Source organism: Chaetodon trifascialis, chromosome 19, assembly GCF_039877785.1.
Source record: "Chaetodon trifascialis isolate fChaTrf1 chromosome 19, fChaTrf1.hap1, whole genome shotgun sequence".
NCBI classification, from domain to species: Eukaryota; Metazoa; Chordata; class Actinopteri; order Chaetodontiformes; family Chaetodontidae; genus Chaetodon; species Chaetodon trifascialis.
Genome location: NC_092074.1, coordinates 14,869,433 through 14,887,010, shown reverse-complemented (window position 1 = coordinate 14,887,010; position 17,578 = coordinate 14,869,433). Strand labels below are relative to the sequence as shown.

The 17,578-nt window shown below is 43.1% G+C and overlaps 1 protein-coding gene across 2 annotated transcripts in view; it reads left to right on the top strand.

Moving 5' to 3' along the window:
* grm1a (glutamate receptor, metabotropic 1a) overlaps positions 1 to 17,578 on the top strand; it is a 31,721-nt gene that overhangs the window by 10,254 nt on the left and 3,889 nt on the right. For both annotated transcript variants that reach the window (XM_070987076.1, XM_070987075.1), the window contains exons 4-8: positions 10,077 to 10,312; positions 11,577 to 11,823; positions 12,444 to 12,612; positions 14,468 to 14,594; positions 16,489 to 17,425. In XM_070987076.1, the coding sequence (XP_070843177.1) occupies positions 10,077 to 10,312; positions 11,577 to 11,823; positions 12,444 to 12,612; positions 14,468 to 14,594; positions 16,489 to 17,425 (1,716 nt within the window). The remainder of the gene's footprint in view (positions 1 to 10,076; positions 10,313 to 11,576; positions 11,824 to 12,443; positions 12,613 to 14,467; positions 14,595 to 16,488; positions 17,426 to 17,578) is intronic.

Sequence of the window (17,578 nt, the reverse complement as noted above, 5' to 3'; positions counted from 1 at the left end):
CTCTCTGCTGCTATGGGATGGAGAGGTGAGATGTCAGGTTAACTAATCACCTACTGCTTATTATCATAACTTCATTCAGCCTTGATGTGCATTATCACCCGTCTTAGCTTGTTTAAAAGGAGACAGCGTCATGAGACATCTGTTGCATCAGTATTATCTCCTCCTACAACTCGCAGAGTAACATTAGTTACAATTTTAAAGGCAATGTTGGAAATGAAGTTTTACCTTTCCTAAACGATCAAAGCCCAGAGTCAGGATAAGACAGTTCCATGACAAACAGACCTTGCCAAAATGAATTCACACATCAAGCCTCAGCTTTTCTTCTCAAAGCCTCTTTGAAGCTGGCATGGCTTTTCACTGAAAGAATTTGGGACATAACTCAGAAATCCATCGTCACCACAGGGAGGAACCATTTTAATGTCCATCAGAGAGCGAGCAACAGATGGATGTAATACACATTATCATTACAGCCTCATGACTGGCAGGGGTGTTTCCCATTAAGCTGCACTGGGGAGATTGGGGCAACTTTATCGTCGTGTTGAGAAAAAAGCTGTTGAATTTGTTTATCACTGTGAGGGAACAGTGTGTGCTACGTACAGTGGAGAGCACTTGATGCTGTGAAATGGCCACAGATCCCTTGCCTGTTATTTGACCACAAAGAGCAATATACACAATGACTCCCAGGAGGTGGCTGGCCACATTATTACAGATCCACCAGCACCACGTTGCTGCTAGCGAGCTTTGAAGTGCTTGCAGCTAATGTGTACTGTTGCTGAAGCAATAATACATCTGAAAATGTGCCTTCTTTGACATTTGTGCTGTGAAGTGCACCAAACTGCATGCAAAACTAAAATGTACACTTTTTCCATTTGTAGACCTTTTTGAAGATAGACGAAACACTCAAATGCCACAGAGAAGTGTCCACAAGCTCATGCCGTCTCAAAAATAGCGAATGTGACACACAACCCTGACTGCTGCTGCAAAGAGAGGCACGTCAGATGTTTTCAAAGAGCTGCGAAAGAGGAAGTTTAAATAATTAATTAACTGGAATTTCAAATTGTTAGTGGTGATTGTGATACGATGTGAGCTGACTGAAATGCAGAGAATCCATGAAAATATCTGGCAGCGAGTGTGTGTTTTTAACTAAAGTTTCCCTGAGGCAGACGCCATTAAAGTCTTGCAGTTACACTGAGTATTACATGAATCTCTGAGTCCAGACTGAATTTCCACCTACTCACTTATGTAAAGGAATTGCCATGAAATCATTTTTTCGGCTTTGAAAGCGAGATATACATCTCCTGTACAGTGTATTTTGTTATCATTCCCTCTGTGCCTGTTTCCCAGCGCCGAGCCTAGTTTCTGAACGGCGGCGTGGAGTGAACCCACCTACCCATTTGCCCACCTGCTTGCTCTCTTGCAATTAGCAGCATTCGTTTTCCCTCTCCCTCTAATTCTGCTCAAATGCTGTTATTACTACACATCATTTACATAAGCTGCTTTTCCACATGTAACGCTCCTTTCTGCCCCTGTCTTCCTCACACCAGTTCTGGTCTGGTTCCCATTTTGAATGCTTCTTTCTTTCTTCTTTTTTTTTTCATTTGATCGTTAACAAAATGGACATTGAGACAGAGATGTGGATGTTCCGCCTCTAATGGCTCAGCACAAGTCATTAGCAGGGTTTGACTGTGTCTTTTTAGACTGCGCTGAGGTGCAAAGAAAGCTGTGAACCCGTATTGTGTGTGTCACACGCTTTTCTGCATTTGGCTGTCCTATTTGATTCTCTGCAACAAGGGGGACTCAGGTTTTGCTCTGAGCTTGAATAAATGAAACGTTTAGGGCGGCACAGAGAAAGAAAGAGAGAGGGGTTGTGGCGCGACACATTTAGCTGCCTTTTTGCTGTCATCTCTAAGGCTTTCATCTCCCACCCATCTCAGGAAGGAGAGTGCGGAGGATGTGGAATTCTGCCTATTGACTTCTGCTTGCGAGTAATTTGGCAAATAGCGGGGCATGAGCAAAAAGAGACCTCGTCTCTGGCACCAGCTCTGGCAACACCACCAAAGTAAATTAGTATCTTTTTCATCCAGAATTATGTATGTACAAGGGGTTAAGATAAAATGTTTGCTCAGGCTTTGGTGCAAATCCATCCTTCATGAATTCCTCTGAATCAGATGTTAGAAAATATATTCAGATTTATGGAAAGTGTTTGGATAACAAGATTTCATGGTGCAGAAAATGGACAAGATCGTTTTAAAGATAAATTAAAAAAGAAGGGAGGACTTTTGCTTCGTGTGCTGCAGGACTGAGTTAAGCCTAAAATCACGGGCAGGCTCCTCCTGATCAATTCACCTTGAGATGTGTGTGGCATGATCTCCACGTCCGAAAGCACGCCGCACTCTCGCTACACTCACTTTCCAGAAACATCTCTGTTTTGTTAGGCTTCCAGTTAGAGCGACTGATACATTAGTTATGAATCTAAGGAGAGAGCGTGGAGGGGGGGTGGCTGGCGAGAAGCGATGTGGAGCGCCGTGCTTCCATCTTTATGTTACTCTGTCTGTGAGACATGATTCTGTCCTTTTGACCCTCTCAGCTAAAGCAATCTTCATGTAAGTTTAGTGAGAGTTTACTGGGGCACGCTATGCAGGAATTAAGCTCAACAGAGTTTTTGTTAGCAGGGCACGATTTACTGTACCGCCGGAATAAAAGGCCTGTGTGCTGCTCGTGCTACAGTCACCATGGAGATTTTGTTTGGGCTCATGACAGAGTCGGTGCGATCGTCTCACTGCAGATCTGTCATTCAGTCTGTCAGCAGGGCTCCAAACACAATAGCCTCTTCTCGGAAAATATGGCTGACATCTGAAAAATTCCTCCCAGCAACAACAGCTACGAAGATTGTAATTATATGATAAAGACACACTGTCTACGTTCATTCAGTAATGGCGCCCTGCGTGTGTCGCTCGTGCACACATGGGGCACAAGTTGCATCAGGATTCGTGCTTGCATGTGTTTGTGTTCCACTCAGCGTCAGGGCACAATGAGCTGCATCTGAATATTTATAACACGCCTCTGATGTTAATTGAAAGCAGCCACACATTGTCAAGGACATCTCTCTCTTTCCAATTGATGCCTTGTGTTCCCTCGTGCGAGGGGATGGGTGAATGACATCGGAGCGATCAAAAATAGCACACTGGCTTTGCATCTGGACATAGTTGTCACGTCCTGATTCGCAGAAGCTGAAATGCTTTCTAGTACAGGCAGCTAACGTTCGAGCGGAGCGCATGGATAAACTGAAAGATGTTTAAACAGGGAGGATCGTGAATGAAGGCGCATGAAATTTGAACCACTAACACAAATCAGTCAGGATCTGCAACAACAGAACGAGAGAAAAACAATTATCAGAATGATATCAACTGAAAGAAGATGAATCAACAATAATCATTTTAGTCCTTCACATGCAAACATTCCAGATGTTCTCTGGTTTCATCCTTCTTCTGTTTTCTATCATTGTAAATTGACCAAACCTTTGCACAGCTGGTCAGACAACGCTAGCAATATGAAGACATCATCTTGCACTCTTAGTAATATTATATAATGAGATATAATGAGAGCATGCACATTGTTGTAGTCCAGATGGTTGCAGCAGCCTACAAAGGAAAAGGAGCAGCACTCCACACGATGAATTTTGCAAGCTCTCAGAAATGCAAGGATGCAGAGTTTAGGCCAACAAGGTCTTCGTTATGCAAATATACCAGCCTGCTGTGTCTCCCTCTGCTACCAAACCTCGACTGCTTTGAGATTTTATTTCTTCACATGTGCAACTGCATCATTCACGTGTCTTTTTCTCATTGAAAAACAGGAGACGTTAACATTTTAAAGGAGTAATGATTCATTGATTATATGGAAGACACATCTGTCAATAATGAAAAAAGATGTTGGACATCAATGATAATGAACAAAAATGCCAAAAATGAACATGGAAGCATTTAGAAATATGTAGGAGCAGTGTTCCAACCAACCGTATATCATGGTTTTACATTAAATTGACACGCTGATAATAAGATCTTATCATCCATCAGTTGCTGCCACTGCTGAGTTTGGATCCAGAGAAATTGTCTTGGGCTAGTGATGAACTGACGTCTCTTGGTCGTGAAAAGCAAAAAGGATTTTCTCCCAGCAGTGTTCCCTGTCAATGTGGAGGAGACTGATCTCCCAACTCAAACTGGGGCATGATGAATAAGTAAAAGCAGCTTGGATGGGCTTTTAAAGGCTCCCCGGCTCACCCGGGGTCTTCTGTGTCACCTCAATAGAGTCCTGCTGGTGCCGCCAGCTAGCTAACCACCACCACCACCACCCCTGTTGTAACTCCACAGAGCCACAGAGATAACAGAGATGGAGGAGAGTGGTGAGAGAGTAGGGAGAGAGAGAGAGAGATAAAGGCAGAGAGGGGAGAGAGAGTTTTGGAGCTGGAGCAGCTGAGGAGAGCAGCCCCCATGCGAACATTTCTTCCACTGCCAGAGCAGTTTGGAATTAATTAAGTATGTAGTGGGATCAGCATAGAGATAAATGTAGAACAGAAAACAAAAAATACCCCCAAGAGCTCTTGTTGTGTGAAGGTAAAGAGAGAAGCGGTGCAAAAGGGCTCAAATACATTTACTTTAGTATTGTTTTGAAATCTTCTGCTGAACATTAAGTTTACTATTTCATCAAGTCTCTTTAATTATTGAGAAATATTCATATCAAATGTTTTTTCTTTTTCAAGCAGTCCAGGTTATCTCGAAAATTAAATTATTTTCAAAATTACATCTACATCTGCATTTGAAGCTAATAAGATCAATATAAGCTGCACAAAAATTCTGTTTTTGACCTGGAACTGTTCACGTTTAAACCCTGCTTACACCTCAATGCAACATTAATAATAATATATATCTGAAATAGGCAAGTCCTTATGATGAGTGCTTTTACTGTTTTACTTAAGCCAGTAGTCCCGCCCACAATTACTCATGGTTACTTGTGTGCAAAGACCTGAGAACTTCTTCTGACACTGCAAATGAAACAGACAAAAAGAGAAAAAGAAAGTGTGTGTGAGTGTGTGTGTGTCTCGTAAATTAAGATCAAAGACTCAAAGCATGATTTTGCTTTTAAGACTAATGTAATTCTCTTAATTAGACCGGTTGACATTCCAGTGGTCTGTGAATGACAGACAGATTAAAAGTTTTTCCATTAACTACCTGAACTTTTATTTTAACACTCGCATAGAGCAATTAGGAAACTCGACTCCCCTATCCTCCCCTTCCTCTTTTTAAAGTAACTCTTCCCATTCATCCTCCAGGGGAAACAGCGCATGTGATTAAATCTCTGCCCTGCCAATTAATTCATGGCTTCATAAATATACAAATGTGCTATCAAACTGGAACTAGATCATCCGGGAGAGTCGGGGGAGCTCTCGGTCTACTCGCTGTTGTACACTACTCTATAAATTATCCAGTTGTTGTCACGCTGCGCTCCTCTAAACAGCACCACACATCATCAAGTAAATCATCAATATACACACATCTCATTATGAAGCATACGGCACTGAAGGAAGCGCACGCTGCTGACTTTTACTAGCAGAGATAAATACTGATTGAATGATTGTTATATGCATTTGGGAAGTTGAGGGGAGCTACATTCACTTTCTGCTGTCAAGCCACAGTCTTGTGGGTTTTGCTTGTTTGAATCCACTCCGTCAGTGGATGTGCATGCCTGACTCATGGTTTATCAACTAATGGCTTTCTTTTGACGTTGTTAGATTACTAAAACTGTTCTCAGCATCCACTGTTCATTCAAACGCTGAAGACAATCTGTGTTTACTTTTTCCGGATCAACAGCTTCTTTTGGTTTTAGAAATAGTAACTGTTCACTTTTTGAAGCTAAGATGGAAGAAACATGACATAACACCTCCTTGAAACATCTCAGGAAGGATGGTTTGGTGTCTCATTATTAGACTCCTCAGCTTTTTCATATTATTACCCTGGTGCTTGCTTTGCTACACTGACCTCCTGTTGGATTGAATTCATAATCCTTTTAATTACTTTTAAGGTCTTACACAAGTCTCCACCATATATCAGTGAGTTGCTGATCATATATGGGTCCATGAGGCCGAACACCTGATTGTGTTCAGAGACTGGTGGTGACTGAGCTTTTGCTGTCCTGGGGCCTGTTTGCAAAGGAGATTTCCAAAAACTGATCACAGAATATTTGCGGTGTCACACACCATACATGCTTGTCGCTCTTAGCGGGCTCTTGCGTGCCGTTTGCATGGGTCATAACTGTGGTGAGATTTGGGAGGAAATGGTTAATGGTTGCATATTGCAACCTTTGGTGAAATAGACAGCTGGAGCCCTAATTATGGAAGGGTCTCTGTTCACAACCTGTCTTTTAAATCTTGTCTCAAGACCAATTTATTTTCAGTACTCACACAAGTACTCAAATGGAGTGTTGAGATTTGTGATCCTAATTTTGAAATTGTTGCCAAAAGAACATTAGCCTTTGTGTCAAAACAAATAACAAATTATTTTTAGATTATAACCTCATCAGATAAGCTCTGTTTTATAGCTAAGACCTACAGCCTAGTCTATCTTCAGGGCAACCACCGCAAAACTAATAATGTACTAAGGTGCACTGACTCTTTAATCTGCTTAAACAGGTGTTCCTCCGGTAGATCTCACTCAGGTTATGCAATAATGGGCCTTCCGATGTGAAGCGTGAAGCTGCGGAACATTGAGGTGACATTAAATCAGATTTCGTCCCATTAGGCGTCCCTCTGATGGCCCGGGAGTTTTGATGAGCTGTTTGGAGTTCTGCCAGACAGCACGATCCTGAGAGGGGAGAGCGAGAATGTCATTTTACTTCATCACAAACTCCACTGTGAGAAACAGTCAAGCATGTCTTCACCGCCTGGTGCATTATTCATGTGGAGTGTTGAACAGCTTTTCTCCACTTTCTCCCTCTTTACCTGATTTCTGCTATTCTGTTGGAACAAATATGTTAAACACTGGATTGTATTGAGTAGACCACATTGAATGCAGTTACCCTGTGTGTGTCTGTGTCTCTCTTTCTGTACTGTATGCACTGAAAGAGAAGAGGGAGGGACACAGGCAGTATTCACTTTGAGTGAATGAGGGACATGTGACTACGGCTAATGAAATTCATGTGTTTCTGGGTCTTAACTCAATTAGGAGGAATGACTCCGTTGAATTGTTTTATTTTGATATACAGCAAGACAACAGCAGACATCCTGATATCCTTACCCAGAGAATAAGACATAGGTTTCAGTGTCACCTCGACCACACGGCTGTAACTTTGTCCTCTCGTCAATATGTTCCTGTCTTTAGCAGCATTTGTTGCAGACAGTAGGGATATTCATGTGCAGTATAATTTCATGGATCTTGCACACCTTTGTCAACATCATGCATTTACATTAATATGATCCTTCAATACAAGCCCTACCAATCTGCACATTCAGAGCCAATCATTTATGCTCCCAAGACATTTGTGCAAAGGATGTAAGGATGTATTTTCTTAGCTGCATCCCACCAGCCAAAGCATATCCAACTGGCTCTGGTTGCCGGAAGAGGTCCAAATTTGCAAAGATAGGAACAATTTAAAGACAAATGTAAAGCCAAATCACGAAGAAAGAAGAGATTATTCTACTGTTTTTCAATTTGCTTGAGTCACAGTAGTTATATGTAGTGCTGTATTGTACTGTAAGTCTCAATTATTCCTCTGTGGCATAGACCTGCGCTGTTGTCCAGAAACTATTAGAAGTTCACCAGTGATGCAGTTGAGTGACACGTTATTTCATTACCATTAGTGCACCAAATGTGTGTTCATCCACGGTTAAGTCCCTAACTATTGCCCTATTTGCTCTTGTTTGAGTAATGTTTGCTTAGGGCTACAGTGCCCGGATGCTTTAGGAAATTAGCTTATTTTTTATATTTGTGATTTGAGTGGGTCTCATGGTGAGTATCACAGACACGGTAGGGAAGTCAGAAAATATGGAGGGATGAAGTAATATTATTTGGTTTTGTCACAGGATTTGTTGACCTCCCAAACATCTCTGATGCTGCTCTGTAAGTTGATTACAGTATCTTTTTGAGGCAGGGCAGACAGTTTCCTGACCTTTATACATGTGATCACTGATAGGGAGACAACAGGATGAAAGAGACAGATGTCTCTTCAGCTGGAGACACTTCTGGGCTCTGTTTTCAAGATAATTTCCATACTGGCTGTCTCCTGCCCCAGTATATTTATACAGGAATCCTTGTGTCTCTTAGCACAAGAAGGGCTCTACGAGCTTAGTCGCATCGGTTTTACAAGTCCCACCTTACATTCCCACAAATTTGGTTCAATGTCTCCTTTGCCTTGACTGACAGTAATTGCGGACATAAAGGTCAGAAGATTTGACTGGCACACATGCGCACACATGTCCACATCCATCACCCGGAACATCCCATGTGTGCGAGGTAATTGGTTCCCTGGTGAGTCATACCTAATTGGTGTGTAGCTGTCAATAGCACAGGTATTTCAAGGCAGTAGCCCAGAGCCCGGATTAAGGGTACAGAGACAGAGTAAAATACAGACGTGAACCCACACTGGCTCGGATTTAGAGGAAGAGTAGAGCTCAGAGCGGTGCTGTTTATCTGTTAATTTGTTTTTCAGTGTCCCCTTCACTGGCGTTTTTCCATTCCTCGCAGAGCCACTGGCCAGCTGCGTGTCCAAATTAGCTTGGAAGTGTAGAAATCCTCGCGCAGACCCTTACACAAGCAAACAAAAAAAGCAAGCCGAAGGGATTGTGTAAAGCCTGCAATTACGGTTGAGGCAGTATTGTCCAGATATCCATCCTCTCAAATTGAGGATTGCTGCGGTGGATTTGAGATAAGCCTCGAAACTGTGCCGCCACGTTTGTTTAAGATCGTACAAGAGGAGAGGATGTAGTCTACCTTCACTTGGAGTGGAGGCTCATTATTTAAATGAACAGCACCTGACCTGTTTGGGCTGTGGGCACTGCTGTGTCTGATGTTCTGGCATCACGTTTGCTGTTGTTTGATGGGAACGTTCCCATTAGTCTCCAACAGAGACATACAAAGCGTAAGATTCAGCCCACAGCTAATTGACTTCAGTATAACAGTTTACTCTGTGGCTGCTGTTTATGTTTACTTCTCTGGATGTCCAGATGGTGTTTGTATGTTTTCACTCTGTATGTCCTCTGTAATCCAACTGGAAGTTACACCTTACTGATTCGAGCTGTTTAGGTTAAACATTCACGTCACCATCCAAATGGCCATCAATACTTCGATCAGTGAATGCAGCACCGTTCATGTGCTGGCAGCATTCAGCCAATTCATTAGTAAAGTTCATTAGTAAATCCAGTCACTCGCTGGTACAGGCTGTTCCAGTCAGTTCAGTCCAAAACTAGGCCTAACCATGCAATATATATCAGATTACGAGCTCAGCAGGTATTTGCAATGGCGCTATCACATCATGATTGCCTCTGTGGCTTTTGTGATTTTTTAATAAACTTTTAATGAGGAAAGGCTGAGCTGACAATAATGCTTTCAGTCACCAGTGAGGGGAGCATCACGGCTCAAAGCACTGGACATTCATCAGTGATAATGGTGATTCAGTAGAGTCAGTTTGACCGTTATTAAAGATTTGTTCATCCCTGTGCACCTCTACTGCCCCGTCTTTCGAAGAAACGGCCAAAAACCATGAATGAAATCTATCCTTCAAAGTAAAGCTGCATTAGTGGAACCTGTTTTGTTTATGTTGTGTGAAATGAAATTACCGTAGGGTCAATGATGCTGCTCTCCAGATTCGTTTTTACGGGCACGTCAATTTGAATCAGCAGTTAAGTGTGAATTATAATATACCGCAAATCCAATATGAAAGACAATCAGTATCATCACCGTCGAGCCGTGCCTCTCTCTCTGAGTTATGACAGTTTTTTTCTCTCGCTCAAATCGTTTTCATAATCTTTTACTGTTCCCCCCACGATCATTTGATTATAGCCTCTTCCTCTTTCTCCCTTACTCCTGCAGTGATGGATGGGCAGACCGTTACGAGGTTGTGGAGGGTTATGAGCAGGAAGCAGAGGGAGGAATCACCATGAAGCTCCAGTCAGAGGTGGTCAAGTCCTTCGATGACTACTACCTGAAGCTGCGTCTGGACACCAACACCAGGAACCCCTGGTTCTCCGAGTTCTGGCAGTACCGCTTTCAGTGCCGCCTTCCAGGGCACGCTCAGGAGAACAAGAACTACAAGAAAGTCTGCTCCGGTGGGTGCCTACAGAGACATTTCATACATTAACAAATTATAAGAAATCTATATGTTGCTGTCAGGGAGAGTAGAGGGTTAAATTTGAGCAATAAACGCACAAATAATGACACAAGCTTTGTGTTTTTTCTCTGTTTTCCTCCTGGAATATTCTCTCCCTTTGCTCTCAAAAGGTGATCATGGTAAATTGTGTTCTTCACTTGTTCAAAGCATTTAAATCACAACTCAAACTGACTCGCCACAGCCCCAATCAAAAATAAAAAGTGAATTGCTTGCATGCTTTTGATCAAATGATAAATAAAATCAATTAGTGGTTTGTAGTGACTGTCACTGTCTCAGAGCAGTTCAGTCTCAGGTGCTTTTGTACTTTCTCTTCCTCACACTTTTATGTATACTCCTTTTATATACCCATTTTACTCCAAAGACCTTCGAGGTGGTAAGTGCACTTTTCTAGCCACTACTATGGTGCTGCCTTTTACCAGAATAGCACTTGCACTCTGTAGGCATTTGACTCATCCAAGACAGAAAGAGTCTGACTGACGTTTTCTTTAACACAACACTCTCTGTGATGTCTTAAACTTGCAATTTAGACAAATGGTGAGATCCTGGCAGTATTAGGCTCTCAGCCAACGTGAGGATTGCATCAGTCAAACTCTCCTGCGGAGCACTGGGCTTGTTAATGTTGTACGAGGAATAAAAAGAAAACGGCTTCACACACAAAGGAATGGCTCACCCAGTGCACACTGTTCACCAGCGCAACACCTGAAAGAGATGTTGAATTGAGATCACACCGTTTCTTTTCTACTGTGTGTGCATGTTGATGTCAAACACAATGAATAGCAATATTTTAAATGCACTGTCAAAGGAGGCAAAGAGGAATGGAAATTCAGTCTAAAATGTTGGAAGAAATGTCTCCTTTTATTCAAAATTTCACACCCTTCAGAGCATTAAGGTTTGACTGTGGGACAGCGCCTTCAGATGGCTTATGGTGAAGTGCAACATGATGTCCACAGTCTTGGGATTTTCCCAGACAATGCTTTATGTGCACACCTGGTTTCTATTGATCTTTTGGACTTCATGTTGTGATTTCCTCCTATGCTAATATACTTTGCTGCATAATATGGTTCTGTTTTGCAATAGATTCTCTATGTCTGGTTCAAATTTCATCATGCATTGTGGAAAACAAAAGACCAGACAAACAAGAAAGTCTTCTGAAATTGAAATTCTTTCATCCTTTTAATGCCCTCTTTTTCCCCTTCTAACAGGAAATGAGAGTCTGCATGAAAACTATGTTCAGGATAGTAAAATGGGCTTTGTCATCAATGCCATCTATGCCATGGCTCATGGCCTCCATGATATGCACAAGGAGTTGTGCCCAGGGCAGACAGGGCTCTGTGAGGCCATGGACCCCATCGATGGCAGCAAGCTGCTGGACTACCTTCTAAAGACATCCTTCACAGGAGTCTCAGGAGAGGACATTTATTTTGATGAAAATGGAGACACTCCAGGAAGGTAAGAAGACGAGGGGGTGGGTGAGAATGTTAAAAAAGGCAGGAAATTGAAAATAGAGATTTCATATCATCAGTGAGGTCATAATCTTTGAATTTCTTCTATCTAACGCTCCCCTGCTTATCAGCATGGATGCACATGCACATGTGTGTGCCAATATTGAGCACGAAAGAATGTAATTAGTTTGGACTGGAACAGATTCAGTGGATTGTCAGCTGTGGCAGCCCACTTTCATCTCTCTTCAGTCCAACAGACAGCGTTTGACAGTCAGAAAACACAGCCGTGTCATTCCTCCGTCAAGCAGAGGTCAGGTGCAGCACGTCCTGGTTCAGCACAGAAATGAGGCCGTGTTGTGCACTGGCATGAGCTCTTGATGTCACACTAACAGGGTTGTGAGCTGTTTAAGTGACTTTGGATGAAAAAAAAAGGTTTGCTAAGCTGTTGAGTCATTATCATTAAATTACCTGTCACTCTCTCCTTCTCCCTCTTCCTCGCTCTGTGATCCTTACCTCTCCTCCGTTCTACTCTGCCCCCCCCCCATCTAGTCTTATGTTTTTCCTTTCTCACTTAATAAACTTGTTCATTTTCATTATGGTCGTCCATGCCTCCCTCTGTCCATCCAGGTATGACATCATGAATCTACAGAGTGTGGGTGATGGTCGCTATGACTACATAAACGTGGGCTCCTGGCATGAGGGCATCTTAAGCATCGATGACTACAAGCTGTGGCTGAACAGCAGCGACATGGTCCGCTCAGTCTGCAGTGAGCCCTGCTCCAAAGGACAGATCAAGGTAGGGATTTAAATCCTCCTCAGAGCAAACTCTTCAGCATTTAATGAACTCCGCCAGTGTTAATTTAGTCTTAAAAACCTGAAGTCCAAAAAATCAATAGTCATTAACTGTGGAGAATTTACTGTGTGACTCCGGGGGAATGGTCCAAAACTACCTAGAAGTGTTAATTGAACACTTTTCCAGTGTTTATATAAGTAAATATCAGCAGGGCTAATTCAACAGTGATTCAGCTTTAAGTAGCTAATTTTTTATTGCGACAAGTAGATGAGTGTGGCCGGGCAGACGCATACGATGAGCCTCACAAAGTACTTGGTGTTTTATCAGTTCCAAGAATGCCAACACAAGTGGGTTACTTTTGTCCTTGTTGAAGAATGCTCTTTCCAAGTCGGCTGTGAGAGTAAAAAGTCTCATAAGAAGCCTAAGAGTCTACAGTCAAACACTATCGACTCTCTGAATCTGTACTTAAACACAATGGGGCTTTGAGCTAAATGATAGCATCAGCATGCAAACATGCTCTCAGTGTATTGCTAAAATGCCGACGTGTAGCAGGTAGGCTAATGCCCACCATGGTCTCTAACTTAACTCAGCATGTTAGCATGCTAAAACTTTCCACTAAGTGAGCACTGAACACAAAGTACAGTTGAAGATGATGATAATGGTGTTTGGTTATGAGCCAGAGCAGCCGACAGGACAAATCACCTGATGATGGTGCCTAAAGTTAAAGGAATAACATTAATGCATTTCAGTTCATTTATTATTACACATAATCCTGAGAGGGATGTGAATATCTGTACAAAATGTCCTGTGAATCCATCAAACAGACATGTTACTCTGAACCAAAAATACATCATGTGGGCACAGTGAATATATGTGCAAAATTTGATGGCAATCCACCAAAAGTTGTTCATGTTCAGATATTTGGGCCAAAGTGGCAGAACGACTGACCAACCAACATCCCTTTCCCTAGATCCGCTCCGCTAGCGTGGCTAAAAATAAGCACACAGTCGGTTCAGACAGAGACGGTCTCTCCTCTGTTCTCTAACTTTTTTTTCTTGCTGCAAACTATGTCACCATGTAATGCACCATTCTTGCTATGAATCTTGACCCTTCCTATTTGTTCTCTTTGGTAATAATCCAACACATCCTCAGCTGGCAAGTAAACTTTCAGGATGTTACTCTGCCCTACATTTTGGGATCTGGCCTCATCAATTATATATCATGTGAAAGGCTTCATGAATGGAAAAAAACAGATTTTACGAGCATGTTTTCTCTAATTAAACCAGATTTAAGTAAAAAACAAAAAAACAAAAACAAAACAAAATCCTTGTATTTTTCATAATTACTTCTGAGATTTCAAGCCTAATCAGTCTAAATTATATCACACACAAAGTTTAAGGAGACAGCCGAGGGGAAGGTCAGTTCAGGACAGTAAATAATAAAAACTAGTATTGAGCCCAGTTTGATGAAACGCCCTGATTTGCTTCATCTGGAGCCGATTGTTTTCGGTCTAGCTTTAAGTCGCCCTGAGGGAGGGTGCATCCTCTCTCCTGGCTGCTCATGCTTCCCCCCTCGATCTGCTTTGTTTCCTGCCCCACTTATCACCCTGCTTTACATATCACAGTGCTGGTAACAGCTTCCCTGGGAGCAAAATGTAAAAGCATCTGGCCTTGTTTTATCAACAGTACGTCTGGGGCTTGAGAAAAGGAAAAAACTGCTCCAACATATCCTCTTCTTAGATATCCCTTTGATACTGATTACTTATTTAGGTGCTTTGGCTGTGATGTCGTGGTTTGATCAGTGTTTTGACTGGTTACTAAGACGTCCCATCGCTGATGTCTGGGCTCTCTCTGTGCAGGTGATTAGGAAAGGCGAGGTGAGCTGCTGTTGGATCTGCACCACATGTAAAGACAATGAGTACGTCCAGGATGAGTTCACCTGCAAGGCATGCGAGCTGGGATGGTGGCCCGATGATGACCTCGCAGGTAGGAGAGACAGAACCTGACGCTCTTTTGTTTTATGATCAGTGTTAATCTTTACTCCCTATTTCCTGCCCCTTATCTCAGTGGTTCTCAGACTTGAACACATCAAGGAACTCTAAACTGCCACAAATTAGATCATGGACCCAACATTTGATAAGATTTTGTCCCCCACCTGATAAGAACTTTGCTTTTAGATGTTTTATTAGAGAGTGTATGAAACCCTTTGCCAAAATAGTCATATGCTGGGGATGCCCTGGAACCCCCTCAAGGACCCCACTTTGAGAACCACTGCCTGCTCCAACCCACGCGTTACTTCATGTAGTTGCTCCGAGCTAACCTGCCTTTTGCCTGCTCCCTTGTCAGAACATTTATATCTTCTAACACCAATCTCTCCGGAACAGCACAAACCCTTTCTCTTGGACTACTCTGTGCTTTTAAAACCTCCCACCCCCATAAGCCTGTTCCTACTTCACACCCTGACACCTCCTTTCCTGATGCTCTTCATTACCAGGTCCGATGACCCAGCTGTCTTAGCTTTCCCCAACTCCACAATACCGCTCCAAAAAGTGACACTGCTCACTTCCCTCTTACCAGCTCTTTGCCTTGTTGTGACCCAGTGGTTGTTTTGACAGCGATTTATAGAGCTGAGAGGAGCTCTCAGTTCCCAGGTGTAAAATCCTATTACTGCCATGAGAGGCTTGGGGATAGATTCCAGCAGTCTGTCGAGGAAGAAATTCTCCCTTCACTCTCATTACATGTCCCTATCTGGAGAGTACTAATAGAGAGAGTTGGTATCCTATTCATAGAGTGAGGTTGTACTGCCCATATGTTCACTCATTTGCTCATTTAGGGCATTTTTTTTCATAGACCTTTATTTTTTAAGATCATTTCTTCATGGTGCTTGTTTCTCTTTAAAGTCAAATGTGAATTTGCCCAGAGAAAATGCGCAGCTGAGGAGTGAGCGTTGTTTTTGAATTATTCAAAGGTCTTCCCTGAGCTTAGATATGACAGCATACTGTAGGTTTTAGAGGAACAAGGGATTTGAGGATTGTGTAAGAACAGATACAGATAAGTGCATTTCATCTTTGCCGTCCTTGTCTGCTTGCACGCAGCGTGGCTGATGCCTCAGTAAGCTCAGCTGGGTGGGTGGTCAAAAGAAAACAAGCAACAGTTCACTGCAGTGCGCTTCAGACACTCTCCCTTCAAGTGAGCTCAGTGGGCTTTTGCAGAAGTGCTTTTAAATGATACCTCAGTGCAACAATTGGTTTACACCTTCATATTCACAATAGTGCCCTTCACATTTTGTGTTGAAAATATCCAAGCTTCCTGAGGCGACAAGTGAGGTTATTTTAGTTTTTACATATTGGGAGTTAGTGATGCAGACCAGAAGTGGGTCTCTCCATGCCTAGCCTCGCTTGTGATGGTGGTAACTGTAATGCTATTAGCAGCAGCATGTAATTTATGGAGTGTTGAGCTTGGGTAGTCTATGGATGTCAGTTTTTTCCCATTAAGCTCGACAAACTTCCTCTGCGTGTCAGATGACAAGCATGCAACTAGTGCATCATGACAGAGTTGACACACATACTGTCACATCTGCACACACATTTGGCATAACATGAAAATGAGAGAGAAATCTGACAGAACTGGAGCTTTGTGATGCGTATGACGACACATGCAAATGAGTTTCTGAGCAATTTTAGGCCATCTTAGAAGACTCTGCTCTCTGCGACTCACCTGACTTCCCTTGTGTCTCCGAATCTGTGTGGCTGTCCTGCCTCCCACATCTCTGCTTTCTGCTCAATGGTTCTTTTCATCTGGTTTAATGTGTCTTTCATTCACAAAAAAGTGCTACAGTACCAACTAAAGATTAACCCGGCGTCTCCTCTGTCCTTTCCAGGCTGCCAGCCCCTACCTCTGAGGTATCTTGACTGGGCGGACGTGGAATCCATAGTGGCAGTGGTTTTCTCCTGCGTGGGCATCCTGATCACCTCCTTTGTCACCTTTGTGTTCATCCAGTACCGTGATACACCTGTGGTTAAGTCCTCCAGCAGAGAACTCTGTTATATCATCTTAGCAGGCATCTTCCTGGGCTACATCTGTCCGTTCACCTTAATCGCCCGTCCTACAGTGGCCTCCTGCTACTTACAGCGGCTCCTGGTGGGCCTTTCATCTGCCATGTGCTACTCGGCTCTGGTGACCAAAACTAACCGCATTGCCCGCATTCTGGCTGGCAGCAAGAAGAAGATCTGCACCAGGAAGCCCCGTTTCATGAGCGCCTGGGCCCAGGTGATCATCGCCTTTATGCTGATCAGTGTGCAGCTGACTCTGGAGATCACGCTCATCATTCTGGAGCCTCCCGAGCCCATCAAGTCCTACCCGAGCATACGTGAGGTCTACCTCATCTGTAATACCAGCAACGTGGGCATGGTGGCGCCACTGGGCTACAACGGCCTGCTAATCATGAGCTGCACCTACTATGCCTTCAAGACGCGGAACGTCCCAGCCAATTTTAATGAGGCTAAATATATTGCCTTTACAATGTACACAACCTGTATCATCTGGTTGGCCTTCGTGCCCATCTATTTTGGCTCAAACTACAAAATCATAACCACGTCCTTCTCCGTCAGCCTGAGTGTAACAGTGGCACTGGGCTGCATGTTCACACCTAAGATGTACATTATCATCGCCAAACCAGAGAGGAACGTCCGAAGCGCCTTCACCACGTCTGATGTGGTGCGAATGCATGTTGGAGATGGGAAGTCTGCAGCTCAGTGCGGGAGCAACAGCTTCCTCAATATGTTCCGCCGCAAGAAGCCTGGATCTGGCAATGCCAAGTGAGTGACCTTTTACGCTGTTCATTTTGCCAGACTCTATGGTGTCTCCTGGGGTGACTGGCTAGAGACAAAATGAGAAGATGCCTAAACACTCAAATGGTACAATTGTGCGTCTTTTCTTAAAAATTAATCTACCTCTTATGTTAAACAAAC